This window comes from Octodon degus, unplaced genomic scaffold (assembly GCF_000260255.1).
Source record: "Octodon degus isolate 3935 unplaced genomic scaffold, OctDeg1.0 scaffold00043, whole genome shotgun sequence".
Classification (NCBI taxonomy): domain Eukaryota; kingdom Metazoa; phylum Chordata; class Mammalia; order Rodentia; family Octodontidae; genus Octodon; species Octodon degus.
Genome location: NW_004524619.1, coordinates 2,932,362 through 2,947,312, shown reverse-complemented (window position 1 = coordinate 2,947,312; position 14,951 = coordinate 2,932,362). Strand labels below are relative to the sequence as shown.

The following is a 14,951-nucleotide window of genomic DNA, read 5'->3' as shown; positions in this document are numbered from 1 at the left end:
GGTGCTTTAGACCACTGAACCATCTCACCAGCCCCTGCACAATAATATTTGAATAAATAAATGATTATAAAAATATCAATAGAGGCACGGGGAATTTGGAAGAAATAATCAAATTAAAATTTGTAATGTCTATGTTATATCTGTGGGCCTAAAAATGCGGATCCACAGCTCCATGACAATTTTAAACAGCTTTATAAGGAATTTAGAAAAAGTTGTGCCTTCTTTAGGAATATCCTAAAAACTTAAAAAAAAATTCCCATTCAAATATCATTCTGATGTTTTAAAAATGCACAAAAAGACAAGCATCTGGATGGTAGTCTTGAGAAAATGATCTAGATAAGCAAACCAAAGTTCATTTCTTTTGATGAAACCACAAGGTTTTTTAAAAACATTATTAAACATTTAAAATACAAGTAGAAACTGAATCATCTTGTAGTCTTGTCAGAAAATGCACAGTGACGCACATGCCGGAACTGATGCTTACTGCGTAGGGGCAAAGGATCCAAGAATGGAATGCCAGGCAGGCAGGTGTTCTCTGCACTGTGAGCCTGCATGCTTCTCTGGCCTTTGTTTTCTCAATGCCAGAATAAGCAGACAGGATTAACCACCTAAAGGAACTCTACAATCCTTTCCAGCTTAAGAAATCCTGTGATTTTCTTATAATAAATTATATACAATTTTGGCACCTGAGGGTAAGAGTCAGCAATAGTCCTCAACCACAGGATGATTTACACATTTTTAAAGGTGGTTGTTACGGTTTAGATCTACAATGTCCCACAAAGTCTCCTGTACTAAGACGACTACATCACTATAGTCGTCAGCTCCACTCCTGAGTTCACAGATAAACCAACTGCTCTTACAAGTTGGGTCCTGATTAGAGGTGGGTCACTTGGGGCATCACCTAGAAGGGTGCATTCTTTTTCCCTGATGGCTCCTCCTCGTCCTCTCTGCTTTCTGGCTGCCAATGGATAAGCAGCTGACCTTGTTTTATATAGTAAAACTTATTTATGGTTTCAGCTCTTTGTGGCCCACTGCAGTTCAAAAATATCAAACGGAAAATTCTAGAAATCAACATTTCTGGAAATAAAAGAGCCATGCACCATTCTGAGTTGCATGATGCAATCTCTTGTTGTCCCATTCCAACCTAGCTAGAATTTCTTTGTCCAGAGTACCCATGCTCTAAATGCTAATGTTCTGATTATCATATCAACTGTCACAGTAACACTGTACTTGTGTTCAAGTTGAATGCAAGTTGAAGAAGAACAGAATAAAAGACATGTTGGGTTGTACATGTTGGGTATTTTGTGCCAGTGACTAGAGGGACCAAAAAGAGGTAACCATATGTGGCCTGCAGATCCTAAAGTACTATCTGGTCCTTTATAGGCAAAGTTTACTGACTCTTGACTTAGAGAATGGACATTAATTAGAAATTTTTTTCCATGAAAGTAAGAAAGTAACTTGCCAAAAAAACCCAAACCAAACAAAACAAAACAAAAAGTTCAAGTCATGTGAAATCCACTGAAGACATCTAAGAAAACAGGGATAGTACTGCTTGTGCTAAAGGAATGGAGACACAAGTTGGGGCCAGCGAATCAATAACTATGACAGAGATCTAGCTTCAAATACCACAAAATGAGAATGGCAGGAGGCCCAGGCCTGTGCTGCACAGTTATAGGCTACGCACTATACAACTCTATGAGTCTTTAGTCTCATCATTACCACTGTGAGTAGCACCACCTCCAGCACTATACAGTCTGCATAGCTGGATATAACCTCTGGCTTGGGCTACCTCTGGTGTTTCACAATTGAACTTCCCACATGGTGACCTGAATTAGTGTGGTGGGACTTTTCTCATTTATAATTTTGAAGAACTTATGTCAGTGGGCTCCCATTGAGTTAATATAATATTTCATCAGAACTATTATACCTTTTTGGTGGCCACAGGAACCTGGCTGCTGTGTCCTTGGCCACTGGAGCAATAGTGGTCATCTGCGATGGTAATCTGCTCATTCTCCTCAGCCTCCAGCTGGCTTTGGTTGAAACGCAGGGAACCTTTCAGAATGTCTTTGATCTATTTTCAAAATAGAGGACAATAAATAAAAGATGAAAAGAGTTTGTGATTAAATGCTAGCTGAATCATACATTCTAAGTAAACCTGTTATTGTCCTTGTTTTATATAGTAAGTCTCCCCTTATTTATGGTTTCAGCTCTTTGTGGCCCACTGCAGTTCAAAAATATCAAATGGAAAATTCTAGAAATCAACAATTCTGGAAATAAGAGCCACGCACCATTCTGAGTTGCATGATGCAATCTCTTGCTGTCCCATTCCAACCTAGCTAGAATTTCTTTGTCTAGAGTACCCATGCTCTAAATGCTAATGTTCTGATTATCATATCAACTGTCACAGTAACACTGTACTTGTGTTCAAGTTGAATGCAAGTTGAATAAGACAGAATAAAAGAGATAATTACAGAGAAAATCTGTTTTAGTTTTCAGGAAAGCCTATAGCAATTTGTTCTTCCTTAATAATAATAAAAAAAGAATCCATTCAACAAGATATTAACAACAACCAACTAAAGACAAAAACTACACACATGCCTATGTCATTCATCTCATTTCATCTCTTCAGGTTGTCACTCTGTCATACCATCAGAAGGCAGGCAAAGTCAATATAATAAAAATTTTTGAGAGACCATATTTACAGAACTTTTATTATAGTATGATGTTAATTTCTTACAATGCCCAATTTGTAAGTTAAACTTTATTCTATGTTTATGTATAGGAAAAATATAATATATATAGAGTCAGCCCTATCCATAGTTTCAGACATCACAGGGTGTTTGGAATATAGGTGGGAATACTATTGTACTAATGTTAATATTTTACTGTAAGAAAGAAATAATGTGTAACTCTCTCCCCCAACTTTATCAAGGTTGAAGATTTAACAATGACCAAGGAAAATTTCGGGATGTTAATGGTAGGTTCTTCCATGGTCAAACATGGGCATCACATCCCTGGCAGCTACCTTTAAGAAGCAAGCACCCTTTACCTGCAAAGCCAGCCCACGTGAGCAGCCTTACTTATCTACTCGCTCCACCAGAGCTGGAGCTTTTTGTAACATAGGCAGACATTTGGGAAAAGCATACTCCTCAGTGACACTTGTGTGTCCTAGTTAGACCTGAAAGATTTAAGTAACTTTAGCTTTTGAGGGTTTGAGACCTGTGAAGGGTAGTGGTAGTGACCTATGCTCCAAGGATACACACACATCTTGTGAATGAATGACTGACTGGACATGATGGTGGACTGCTCCATAGCTGCTCTGGATACAGAGCCATGCAGAGAAGGGGCTGCAAGCTAGGCAGACAGAGTTACTAGGAGGGGCAAGGTGCAAAAATAAGTAGAGATGTGCAAGGGGCTCTGCCTGAGAGGATAATGAGCAGCAAGGGGACTCTGGCTGTAATAACAGTACACGTCCTCTAAGGAGCCCTACCCAGAGAAGGCACTAAATGAGTGGTCTGTAGGACTTAAGAATGTCAGAGCAATGTACATACCTGTTTTAATCCTGCCAGTGACACCAAAATTTGGTCTTCTTTCTCCAAATTTTCTTGTAAAATCACATCTTGAATATTTACTGAAAATAGAATGACATTTGCTGAGTGTAACTTACATGTTGTCACACCATAACTTTAGACAAGCTTGGGAATTTTTCTGCCAAATTTCACAGCAACTGTTATACAAGGATGCTCTATAAACTGCAGATGGGAAGTAGGGAGGGCAGCATTGAGCCCTGGTATGTGGTATTCCCCTTAATGTTGCAGTGATACACTTTAATCATGACATATACGTCTTCTAATGAGAAACAGGCATCTTTTGCTGATGAATGAAGTGGCCAAGAGCAAGCAGCATTCACTCAATCTTGAGGAGGGTTTTGTAGCCCAAGCTTCCTACGCTGCCTGAGAGTTCAGCGGCATTAGCTCACCTATGTAAATGTTAGTTCTTCCCACATGACTCAAACTAATATAGAAATTGTTTTTAAGGATTTGTAAGAATAAATGATGTTACCATTTTAAGGTAATAGTAAAACAAAAGGACAAAAAGCACTAGAGGAAATCCTTAGATGCTGATGTCCCTGGAGCTGGCTCCTCTAAACTCAATATCTTGATAGGGGCTGTTTCTTGTGTCCTGATGGCTCAGATCCACGTTAACAGTCTTTCCTCTAGCCCTAACCTAAAGGACCTGCCAAGCCAGCTTCTGCCTCTCAGGCATGGCATCCCATTCAGTTGCACAGTAATGCATTACACGTGGTTCTTACCCCCACACCACTGGAAGACATGTCAAGGGTTGTGGCTTATTAAGATGGAATTCTCAGGAAAAGGAGTGAACACTATTTCCCTGGGAAGGTACAAGAGGATGTGTTAGGGGCAGGAACAAGCAAAACATGTTAGTTTTTATATTTTTTTGCTGGTACTGGAAATCGAATTTAGGACCTTGTACTTGCCAGACAGGTACTGTGCTACTAAGCTATATTCCCAGCCATTAAAACACATTTTAAAAATACCTATAGGCACATACCCATTTGAGAGTTGCTACAATAAATAGGTGTATACTCCATACACAGTATTCTTTTCTGTGCTCTTAAAAACCTTGCTCTGTTTATAATGTCTTACATGGCATATAGTCTAAGTCATTCATTTAGCATCATTTCAGACTTCACCTGTGACTCTCAGAGCTCATGCTTGGTCCTAACAGGCACCAGGGCTGGTGTACGACTTTTGCTCCCTTGGTGCTCATTGGCTGACAGCACACCTGGCTTGCAGCTGTTTTCCAATCTATGTGGGCCAGCCCCTCTTTTTTGTTAAACTTTCCTCTTCAAGGCTGTCTCTTCTGAATAGTCTTCCTGCCCACGCAACAGAAGTAGCCTCCAGTGGCTTTCTCATTCTACTATCAACTATTTTAGTGTATCTTACCCACCTGCCATCATCTTACATCACTGCATGTGTGTGGTGGCTTATTTGCTGTTGATCTCTCCAAATGGATAAAGCTTTATTTTATTTTATTTTATTTTTGCGGAACCGGGGATTGAATTCAGACCCTTGCACTTGCCAGGGAAGCACTTATTCTACTGAGCCATCTCCCTGTCTCCTCGGATAAACTTTGAAAATGCTCTTGGCTAAGGAATGTAGTCCTCGCCCTTGGAATAATACCTACTGCAGTGCAGGTATGGGACAGGTATGTGTTGAATAAATTAAGGAATGAACCAGCATGGACACACACTTAAGGAACTTGCATTTCACAACATTTATTCTAAATAGTTCTAAAAACTATTTCCAGTAAGGGGCAAAGCTAAGAGTGATCCCGTCAACATGCTTCCAGCCCGACAGTTTACTAAAATCCTCAGTAAGAATAAATCTACAAGACAGGCCGACAACTCCTCTTACATATAGCAAGGGAACAGCAGCTTTTATTTATTGAAAACCTGACTATACCTTGTCTGACAGTCCTGTTCCAAAACAAGAATGCAAGTTGAATAACAACAGAATAAAAGAAATAATTACAGACAAAATCTGTTTTAGTTTTCAGGAAAGCCTGTAGCAATTTGTTTTTCCTTAAAAAAAAAAAAAAAAAAAGAATCCATTCAAACAAGATATTAACAACAACCAACTAAAGAAAACTGACAAGAACCAATTTTATAGGTCTTAAAAAAGGCGATTTTTAAAGCAGCTCTGAGGGCCTGAGGGCTGGTGAAGGTAGCAGTGTCTAACAGGTGGGTGGCTTGGCAGAAGAGTGGGTTCTGCCCCCACTGAGCTGAAGGGGCACAGGTCAAAATTTTCTACTCCTGAGCAGGTTCCAGGGATAACGCCTAGTTCATGAGAGAAAGCTCAACCACTGAACTTTTGTTGTAATCAAACTGATTTGGCTAAATTAAAACCAACCAACCAACCAACCCACCCAGAGCAAAGAAATCCAAATTAACCCAAAAGGGTCTACGCAGAGGTTATTAAATGTTTTGAATATAAGAATTTTCATTTCACTAAGAATACTTACCATTAAATCCTTTCTTTAACCAAGTTCTACAATATACTGATTTAAGGTAGCATTTATGAACACTACTAACATACAATTTCCTAGTAATAAGTCTACTATTTTATGTAAGTTCATCTGCATGGAAAAAAATATTTTCTTGCCTTTAAGTAGTAAAGACCAAAATGCAAAACATTTAGAATTTCAACACAACACATGACTTATCACAGAAAAAGGTAGAATACATTATCCTAGAAACGTTCTGTGTTTTTCTTGTTTCTGTGTATAAGATTATAGTTTTATTATCTCCTGATGGTAAAGTACTATACATTACAATCACTCTAACACTGAAACTAAAGAGAAAAAAGTCACATAACTACCTCTGTACAATTTACTCATAAAAATCTCAAAAATCTTGCTGTTTGTAATGATATATGAAAGCCACAAAAAAGATCTTTTAGCTTTTAAAGGCAATAGAAATGGCACATGAACTACTTTTTCAATTTCTTAACTTCATATAGCTTTTGGTGCTATAATTAAAAGTTTTTAATCTAAATGTTTTAAATGGCTGGTGTAAAAGATAACAAGCCTTCTCAGGGGCAACAAAAATGGGCAGGAGTAGCACTTACTTACACCTAGAGTGGAGCTGGGCAAAGCACTGACCTTCCTCCTGTCTGCAAAGCAGGAAGAATGCTTCCCCATAGGGTGCTATAAAGAGTAAAAGAAATAGCCTGGGGAACTGCCAGCATGTCCCCAGCCCAGTGCGGAAGGTTGGGACTCCCTGCTTCAGTCCTATATGGCCACACACTGTCCCAAGAGCGCCTCCATGAGTACTGTCACCTGTGAAAGAGAAGCCTGGACTAACTGGGGTCTGCATGTTCTTGCCTAGATAGCTATGTCATTCATCTTCCTTGGGCCTTGGTCTTCATATCTATGAAATAATTTTTTCTGAAGTCTTTCAGGGTTTTTCCATTTTTAATATTCTAAAATCCTATAAGCTACAGCACCTGCCACAAACACATATTTCCATTATTCACTTATTTCTTTCTCATTGTGTTTAATCCTCCCATTGCATGTGTAGGCCATCAGTGAAAAGACAAGCTGTTGGAAATTTAAGTGTCTAAGTGTCAGAAAACTGATGGAAACGCCTCTACTCCAAGCAGGCTGGCATGGGCATGAGAGTCCAGCAGGGTGAGCAGCTTAAGTGCCTGCTGTAAACAGTTTGCAGCATGGCCCAGCTGCTCCTAGGTCAGGCAGGTACAGGCTGCCACCCACGCGCAATTAGGAGTGAAGGTTGGAAAACCTAAAAATAGCCTGATGTATCACAGAAGTTAAGACTGTCAGTGGCTTTCAACTCAACTGTCAGGATGACAAGAAGGGTGAGTAACTATAGTAACAGAAAGATGAACACATTAAAAAAATCTTTTGAAGTTGACAGGAAAAGTTTAGATTTAATAAAGCATTAATTTTCAATTCTAGGCTTTAAATCTTTGGATTTCAAATAGTTCCATTACTTGGAGGTAATAAAATTAGAATTCTGGTAAAGTTTTGCAAAACAAATACCGTTGCAGTTTGGGTTCTAGAGCCGTGAGTAAATATACTTAGCCTGTCAATTTTGTTATGCATTTACTAAAGGGCCATTTGAACAAACACTATTATGTTTCTTTAAGAGGCTGTTCTCTGTATTTGTTCTGCTAATCAGTTACAAAAACAGCCTTGAATAGTACCTGATGCTTTAAGATATTTATTGCACATCTGATAGAAACACAGGGTGATAAGGAGTTCTCTTGAGACTTAAAAAGGATGCAAAAAATAACTCCTACAATCAGCCTGAGACAGTCCTCACAGCTATGTTGGTAGTGTGAGGCCCAGTGCACATGGACGGTTAACTGTCCCCATGTCACAAAGGGATGTGATTAAGATTATTTTTGTGCTAAGATCTCATACACCTAATCTTAGCACCAACAAGTCAGAATTGCAGCATCTTTTGATAAGGGAATATTCATCTGAGCACTGGGAAATGTAGTACTAGTTCTAGCCCTTCCACTAACTTTGTGTGGAGCCTCAGTACTGAGCTGTGTGGCCGTGGACTGGATAAGCCTTAGGTTTCTTCCTAAGAAAAACAAGTTAAGAAAATAGATGATTCCCACTGACTCTGCTCTCTGGGCCATGCCTGGTGCTAGAAATAAAAACTGTATTTTGGAAACATACTGGCAAGACAGGCATTCTTCTCTCCACTTCATATATGAGGACATACTCATAAGCTGGCTACGCTATGTGACAAGAGCCTAGATCCTATCTAGGTCCATCTGATCTCACAAGACATACTATTCTTACACCTGCTTCTAGCCTGATCTGTACAGACTGATCCCTGAGAGCTGTTTATATGCTCTTAAACTTTCTATAAATTTAAGCAATCATTTTCTAAGCATAAGATATTGAGTTTCTTGGAAAATTTCTCTATAATTTTCCTTTTACCAAGACAAATGCTGTTAGTGGTTATTTTCACATTAAATATATACTGTTTGGACACCTGATTTTTTAAAATTTAAGCTATGGGCCTGCCAGTTAGTCCAGTTGTTTAAGTGCCTGCTAAAAACTTAAGCTACGATGAGCTTAAGTTAAAAAGTATTATAATCCTTAGAAAGACTATATTACTATGTTATAGAAAATCCCTTACTAATGGATATTTCAGTCATTCTATTCTACTTTAACAATCAGAAGTACAAAATCATCACAATGAAAAATACTAGGATATTAAAATCATTTTTCAGAAAGCATGAGTCCAAAAGCAATTTAAGAGGGACTGGAAAATAGCTCAGCAGCACAGCGCCTGTCTGTTGAGCATGAAGTCCTGAGTTTGATTCCCGGTACAAAAAGAAATCAAGAGCTTCATGTGGATCACTCTGGTGGTCTCCTCAAATATTTTGTTACACTCAAAATGTCCTATCAAAAACAAACAAACAAAATGTCCTATCAAATAGCATCCTTTTCATAAGTCATTATTAAATTATGCAGATAAAGGGAAATGTGTCTGTGGGCTAGGGATTCTTTCTAGCCTCCCTCAATTCCATTTAAAAAATGCAGTTATGCTATTTATATAAGAAAAAGTTGACAATTATGTGAAGGGATTTTGGCTGAAAGTGTAACATGCACAGAAACAAATCTAGTTTTGCAGTTAGTTGAAAATTCATAGCTGTGTGGCCTTTACTTAACTGAAGTGTTACCCTCTCGCAACACAATGAGAAAACTCTTTTAGTGCTGATTGAAAGGATCAAAACAGAGCAAAAGCTGCTTGAAAATTCTGAGCTTATGTAAAGCTGCTTTAAAATCTGCTGCTGTGGACCAAACAATTTAGAGATTTCCTACCAGGATTTTCTAAAGTTCCAGTAAATCTTTCTTCCAATCATTTCATTGCTTTCCTACTTTGGTCAACATCAAAATCAAATAATGCAAAGGTTACTCAAGTAGCCAGAAAAGCAGAAACACACATACATACACACTTTCTCTTTTTAAAATTAAAATTATATTTAAACCAAATTACATAAATATATATATGTCATTCACATGAAATCACTTTTTGATGAATTTTAAAGTGATTATCTTAGACATTAAGAGATTCATAAAACTTAGTCGTATACGTTTTAAATGACTTTAAACATGAATAATGAGAGTTTAGATGGGAATGGAATCAGATATGACAGGCATAAAGTTCCCTGCTGTGACTTGAGATACTAACCTGTTGATCATCTGTCAGGGTTTCTTCTGCCATTTCTTTCTCTTGACCCCTCCCCCTTTTCTGCGGCCAGCTCAGCCTGCCCTGGGGGCGTGGCTGGCGAGGTATGTGGTGCCTGGGATCAAAACCGAGGTCCCGGTGCTTCCTTAAGCTTGCCTAAGCAGGCGCTTTAGACTGCTAAGCTATCTCCCTGACCCCTGAGCCCTTTTCTTGAAGGAGCGGTGCAGACAGTAGCAATAAAGCTAAGAATAAAACAGGGCCCAGCTAGTGAGGAGGCAGCCTGTCACTCAGCCACATCTTTCCAAATCCTTAGTAGGATGTTTATGACTTGACTGAGGTCACTATGGATTTATTTATTTTTACTATGGTTTCATCTATACCCGTTTTAGCCACTTGGAATGGATTCCTAACCTAACAGGCTCACAGATGGCTTAATGGGTGAGACAGTCATCTCAAGTGAGACTCCAGAAATGGGCTACTCCCAGGGCTCTGCAGGAGGAAGGGCCATGTTGGAGTCACTGATTTTTCCTCAGAGGCGAGATGCAGCTTAGTTTCCTGCAATATCTGGCACTGCCATTTCTATACACTCCTGGTGCTATACATGGATCTGTTCATAAGAATACGTATCTTACTGCTCTAATTGGTCTCCAAACTAAATATGGCTAGACACTAAAAAAGACATTCCCCATCTGTGTTGAAAAGAAGTAACAATATACACAACAAAACCTTTTGCAGACAGCATAGAATTATGGAAGCAATACAACATGATCTGGCAGAAACTGTTTCTAATACAGAACATGGAGTCTTTATAAGAGAACTTGTACTGTTACATCATGTAACTCGGTAGTGTCCCAAATTTTCTGATCAAGGAGATTATGGGCCAAAAGAGGAAAGTGATCGATGATGTAGAGTGTGCCTAAGGAGAGTCCCATGGAGAGAAAACATTCTCTCAGGCTTTCACAGAGAGCACATTGGCCAAGCAATGGCTGTGACTCATTCACATGGCTGACACTGACAAAGGTTCTACAATCTGAGGTACAGGATCTCAGGATAAATCCTGAGGGGATTTCACTGACCTTCTCAGACCCAAAAGCTACAACTCTTGTTGCACAGGTCCTGCTTTACCTTGGTCTTAACCATCCAGCAGAAAAGTATAAAAACGAAGTATAAGAAGTAAAGCCATGCTGTTATGTTGAGCTGTAGGGGACTCAGGCCAACAATTTCTGACACTGCCAGCCAAGTGGAAGACCCAATATTATTATGGGCTACTGGACTCTTTTAGAATATTTTGCTGAGTTAACACACCTATAATATTCAAATAAAGGAACTTAACCAAAAAAGGGGATACAGATGAATGTCCATTTTGTATCTGTGTATTCAAAGTGGCTAGGATAGATAATAGTTACATTCTCTTAATGAATAGAGGGATTTGTTCTAATTGTGTTTGTAAATAGAATATCATGTCCGCATCTTGTACAGCAATTAACCACTAGGAAGAATGTATGCAGTGTGTTAATTATTGAAACTGTCCTACCAATTTGATTTGACACTGTCTCATTGCTATTTGTTTCTCAATAAAATTATGAAAAAAAATTTGAAAAAAAAAAAAAAAAGAGTAGCAGCACCTGAGTACCTTCTAATGTGACCAGTACATACACATTTTTTTTTTTTTTTGCGGAACTGGGGATTGAACTCAGGTCCTTGAGCTTGCCAGGCAAGTGCTTATTCCACTGAGCTATCTCCCCAGCCCCTACATACACATTTAAATGAACTTCAAACTAGAACATTCTCTAAGAGCACAGTCAGAAGGTCCTGATTTATGATAGGTGATAAAAATAACTTTATATTAAAAAAATAAATAATTGTTAAAATAACCATAATAGTGATTATAGACAGGCTTCCACAGCAAAACTGCTGATTGCTTGAACTTGAAATTTCAACATTTCATTTTGGTTAGAGCCAGACTGACATTTGCGAAAGGCAGTGTAGCAGTGGGGAACTGAAATCTACAGTCGGACTGCGTGAATGTGAATTGCCACTCCACTCAGTACTGGTGAGACCTTGGCAACTGTACTGGTCCCTGGGATTCCTCATCTGTATATTGCAGGTGGTAACAATAGTTCTACTAGGCGCTGTTGCAGGAATAAATGAGGTAATTCCATGTCCAGAGCTCCATGCAGGGGCAGCGCCGTCATGCTATAGCTGTTACTGCTACAGTCATCTGCTCCCTGCACCAGTGTAGCCTACTCACCAAGATGAGTGTCCATCACCTTAGCACAGTACTTGCACATGGCGTCCAGGTCATTCAACTGTCCTTGAAGGAAGGAGATCTGGGCTTCTAATTCTTCTTCCTAAATGAAAAGAATAAACATATGGGAATTCAAAAATATTTTCAAATAACATCCCCAAAGTTGTGAGTGATCTGGACCATTTTATAGGGGCACAATCTCTTTTTAAGCCTAGATAAAATAAAGAAAATAGCAAATAACAAAAATCTACCACTGCCATCACCAGGGTAAAATGAAAATTTAAGAAGTCTGGACTATTCCTAATTGAGTTAGATTTTTTTTTTTTTTTTTGCCATGTTAAGTGTTTACGCATATAACTTTGTACGAAACAGTACATCAAATATTGTTTAAAGAGAAACAAAAAGAATGCAATAAAATTTCAAACAATAGGTAAGTAGCAATAGTTAATACAACACGTATTGTTATCTTCAAAGTAGCTTCTCAGAGTACAAGATACAGGCATGAAAAATTGACCAAACAATATTAGCACACACTTTACCATAAAATATCGCCAACAAATATTGAGCAACACAAATTGAAGAGGTAAATCGGATTTAAGTGGATTATACTTCTAGGCAAAAGGTACAAAAACACTGAATTTTTCTCCCACACACATGGGAAACTAAAGATTTCCATTTATATTGTTGGGGAAAGGAAACTTTTCAGCTGATGCCCCCTGCTGACACTCCCCCTTTTCCTGTACCAGCTGCACCCTAGCCTCACAAGCAAACAGTTTCAACTGCATCCTGCTGTCTCACTCCCCAGCTGGCCAAGACCACCCAGATGCACAGAGCTGTACACCTGTTGCCTTCTTACCTTAGCTTGTCTGCCTTTTCCCACCACAGGTCCTATACACGGCTATCATGCTTAGCCCAGGTTTAGGGCTCAGACTTTAGAGTGCCAAAGCCCCTGGGCCTGCTAGTATAATAAAGCTTGATTCCCTCTGCTTTTCCAAGTGCCACTTAGTTTCTTCACCTCCAGAAAACCTAAAATTGCTGTAACAATATAAGATAAATCTTCATTGTCTAGATAAATTTTATATCTTAAAAAGTGAGATTTCCCAAAGCACTTAGAAGAGTTCTGCCCCAGCATCACTTTTGATCTTACATATCCTCTCTTGCAATAGAACATGTCATTTGTTTCTAGGAAGGAGTATTCTAGGTTCAATAATTATTAGAGTTGTAAAAGACAGTCTAACTATAACAAAAGGATGAAGTTTTTTTTTTAAGGAAAAAATATAAGTGAAAGTATTGTCAAGCACATTTATATGATTATGGCAGTTTTTAATGGAGAAAGAAAAAAAATCCTCATTATTTGAGATATTTTAAACCTGGTTAGAAGGAATACAGAGAAAGGATGATGCCAGAGTTGGCATAGGCCAGAAAACGGATTTTCTACTTTTAGATGCTTACCCATTCACAAAAAAATCTTCTGTATCTTTAACAAGAAAGAAGAAAAACCTACTGAGGTATGCCATTCTCATAGCTTTTAGAGACTAAGTACAGTTTGACTTGCATATGGAAATTAATAGTTTAAAAACTTATTTGAAGGTATATTCCATTTTATCAGTACACCTATAAAGCCTGAAAAACACTGCTGCCAGGAGACCCTGACCTCAGGAGTATGGATCGAAATGCCTAACACAAAACTCATATAACTCTAAAAATATATTGTGAAATGTGCACTGTAGGTTTACACAAGCACTAATCATGTTCTTTATACATCCTACAAAGTGCAGCATCCTCTTGTCCTGTTCCCCAGAACAAATGCCATCAGAAGCAGCTCAGGCAAAGGATGATCACAGGTTCTTAAGTCATTTTCCTGTCAATGGGACAAATACCCAACACTTACAACTTGAAAGAGAAGAGGCTTAATTTGGTTTATGGTTATAATCCCTGGTTGCTGGTTGCTAGGCAGAAACTACACTGCTGAAGGGAATAAGGGAAGAAAGCTGCTCATGTCACTGTGCTCAGGAAACAGACTGAAGATGTGAGAGGGAGGGAAGTAGCATATGCCCTTCCAGGTCACCTGCCCAGTGACCCACCTCTTCCAACCAGTCCTTCCTATAGCACATTTAGCTCTGAAATCATTTGTGTATAGTCCATGGAAGAGTACAGTGCTCCTCAGCTCAGTCACCTTCCAAAACCCCAGTCAATGAATGGATGAAGACCCTGGGAGACATTCCTGATTCAAGCCATAACAACAGGGGACTGTGTAGGGTAGATAATACTATCTTTCTAATTCTTCAGTTGGGCATTAAGGTGAAAAAGGATAAGGCATTTCAGGGCATTTTTCTGGTTCTCTGTGTAAGTCTGAATGGAGTTACTTTTCTGTCAGGTACTACAGATATCAAAGAACAAAATACACATATATTAGTTAGCTATGGTTGACACAGTCTCGATATGGCCAGCCTCAACTCCTTTTCACTCTCAATATGCAGGTTGCTCCACTCATTAGAGGAGGTACTGTCTCCCTACTCCCCAAACCCTCAACTGGCCTTGGTACTAGCCTGGCCTTATTACTTGCCTTGATGAAGAGACCACAGCAGAAGTTAATCTGTAACAATTGTGGGTAAGTTTAAGAGGCCTGCTAACTTTTGCTTTCCCTAGAGGAAGAAGACTACCCAAGCTGTAAAATGTTCATGCTACAATACTTAAGAGAGAATATGCGGAGAGAAAAAACACAGGAGAAGCTAGCATTGAGGTGATATACATGTTTATGAACTTTCTTGGGCTGCTCAGCCACATCAAGCTGAAGGCAGGTCAGTGAGTGACCCATCAGTACCATAAGGAAAAGAATGCCCTGCCTGAACCCTATCAAAATTCCTGATCTAGGGGTGGGGAGGTGGTTCAGTAGAATAAGTGCTTCCTTGGCAAGCACAAGGGCCCGAGTTCAATCCCTGGTTC

General features: G+C 39.0%; 1 protein-coding gene across 1 annotated transcript in view; it reads right to left on the bottom strand.

Annotated features, from left to right (window-relative positions):
- Positions 1 to 14,951, bottom strand: part of LOC111816870 (TBC1 domain family member 5-like) — a 137,313-nt gene that overhangs the window by 32,744 nt on the left and 89,618 nt on the right. Inside the window, exons 6-8 of the mRNA XM_023715720.1 lie at positions 12,009 to 12,108; positions 3,552 to 3,631; positions 1,928 to 2,071 (exon numbers count right to left, since the gene is read on the bottom strand). Of these exons, the coding sequence (XP_023571488.1) occupies positions 1,928 to 2,071; positions 3,552 to 3,631; positions 12,009 to 12,108 (324 nt within the window). The remainder of the gene's footprint in view (positions 1 to 1,927; positions 2,072 to 3,551; positions 3,632 to 12,008; positions 12,109 to 14,951) is intronic.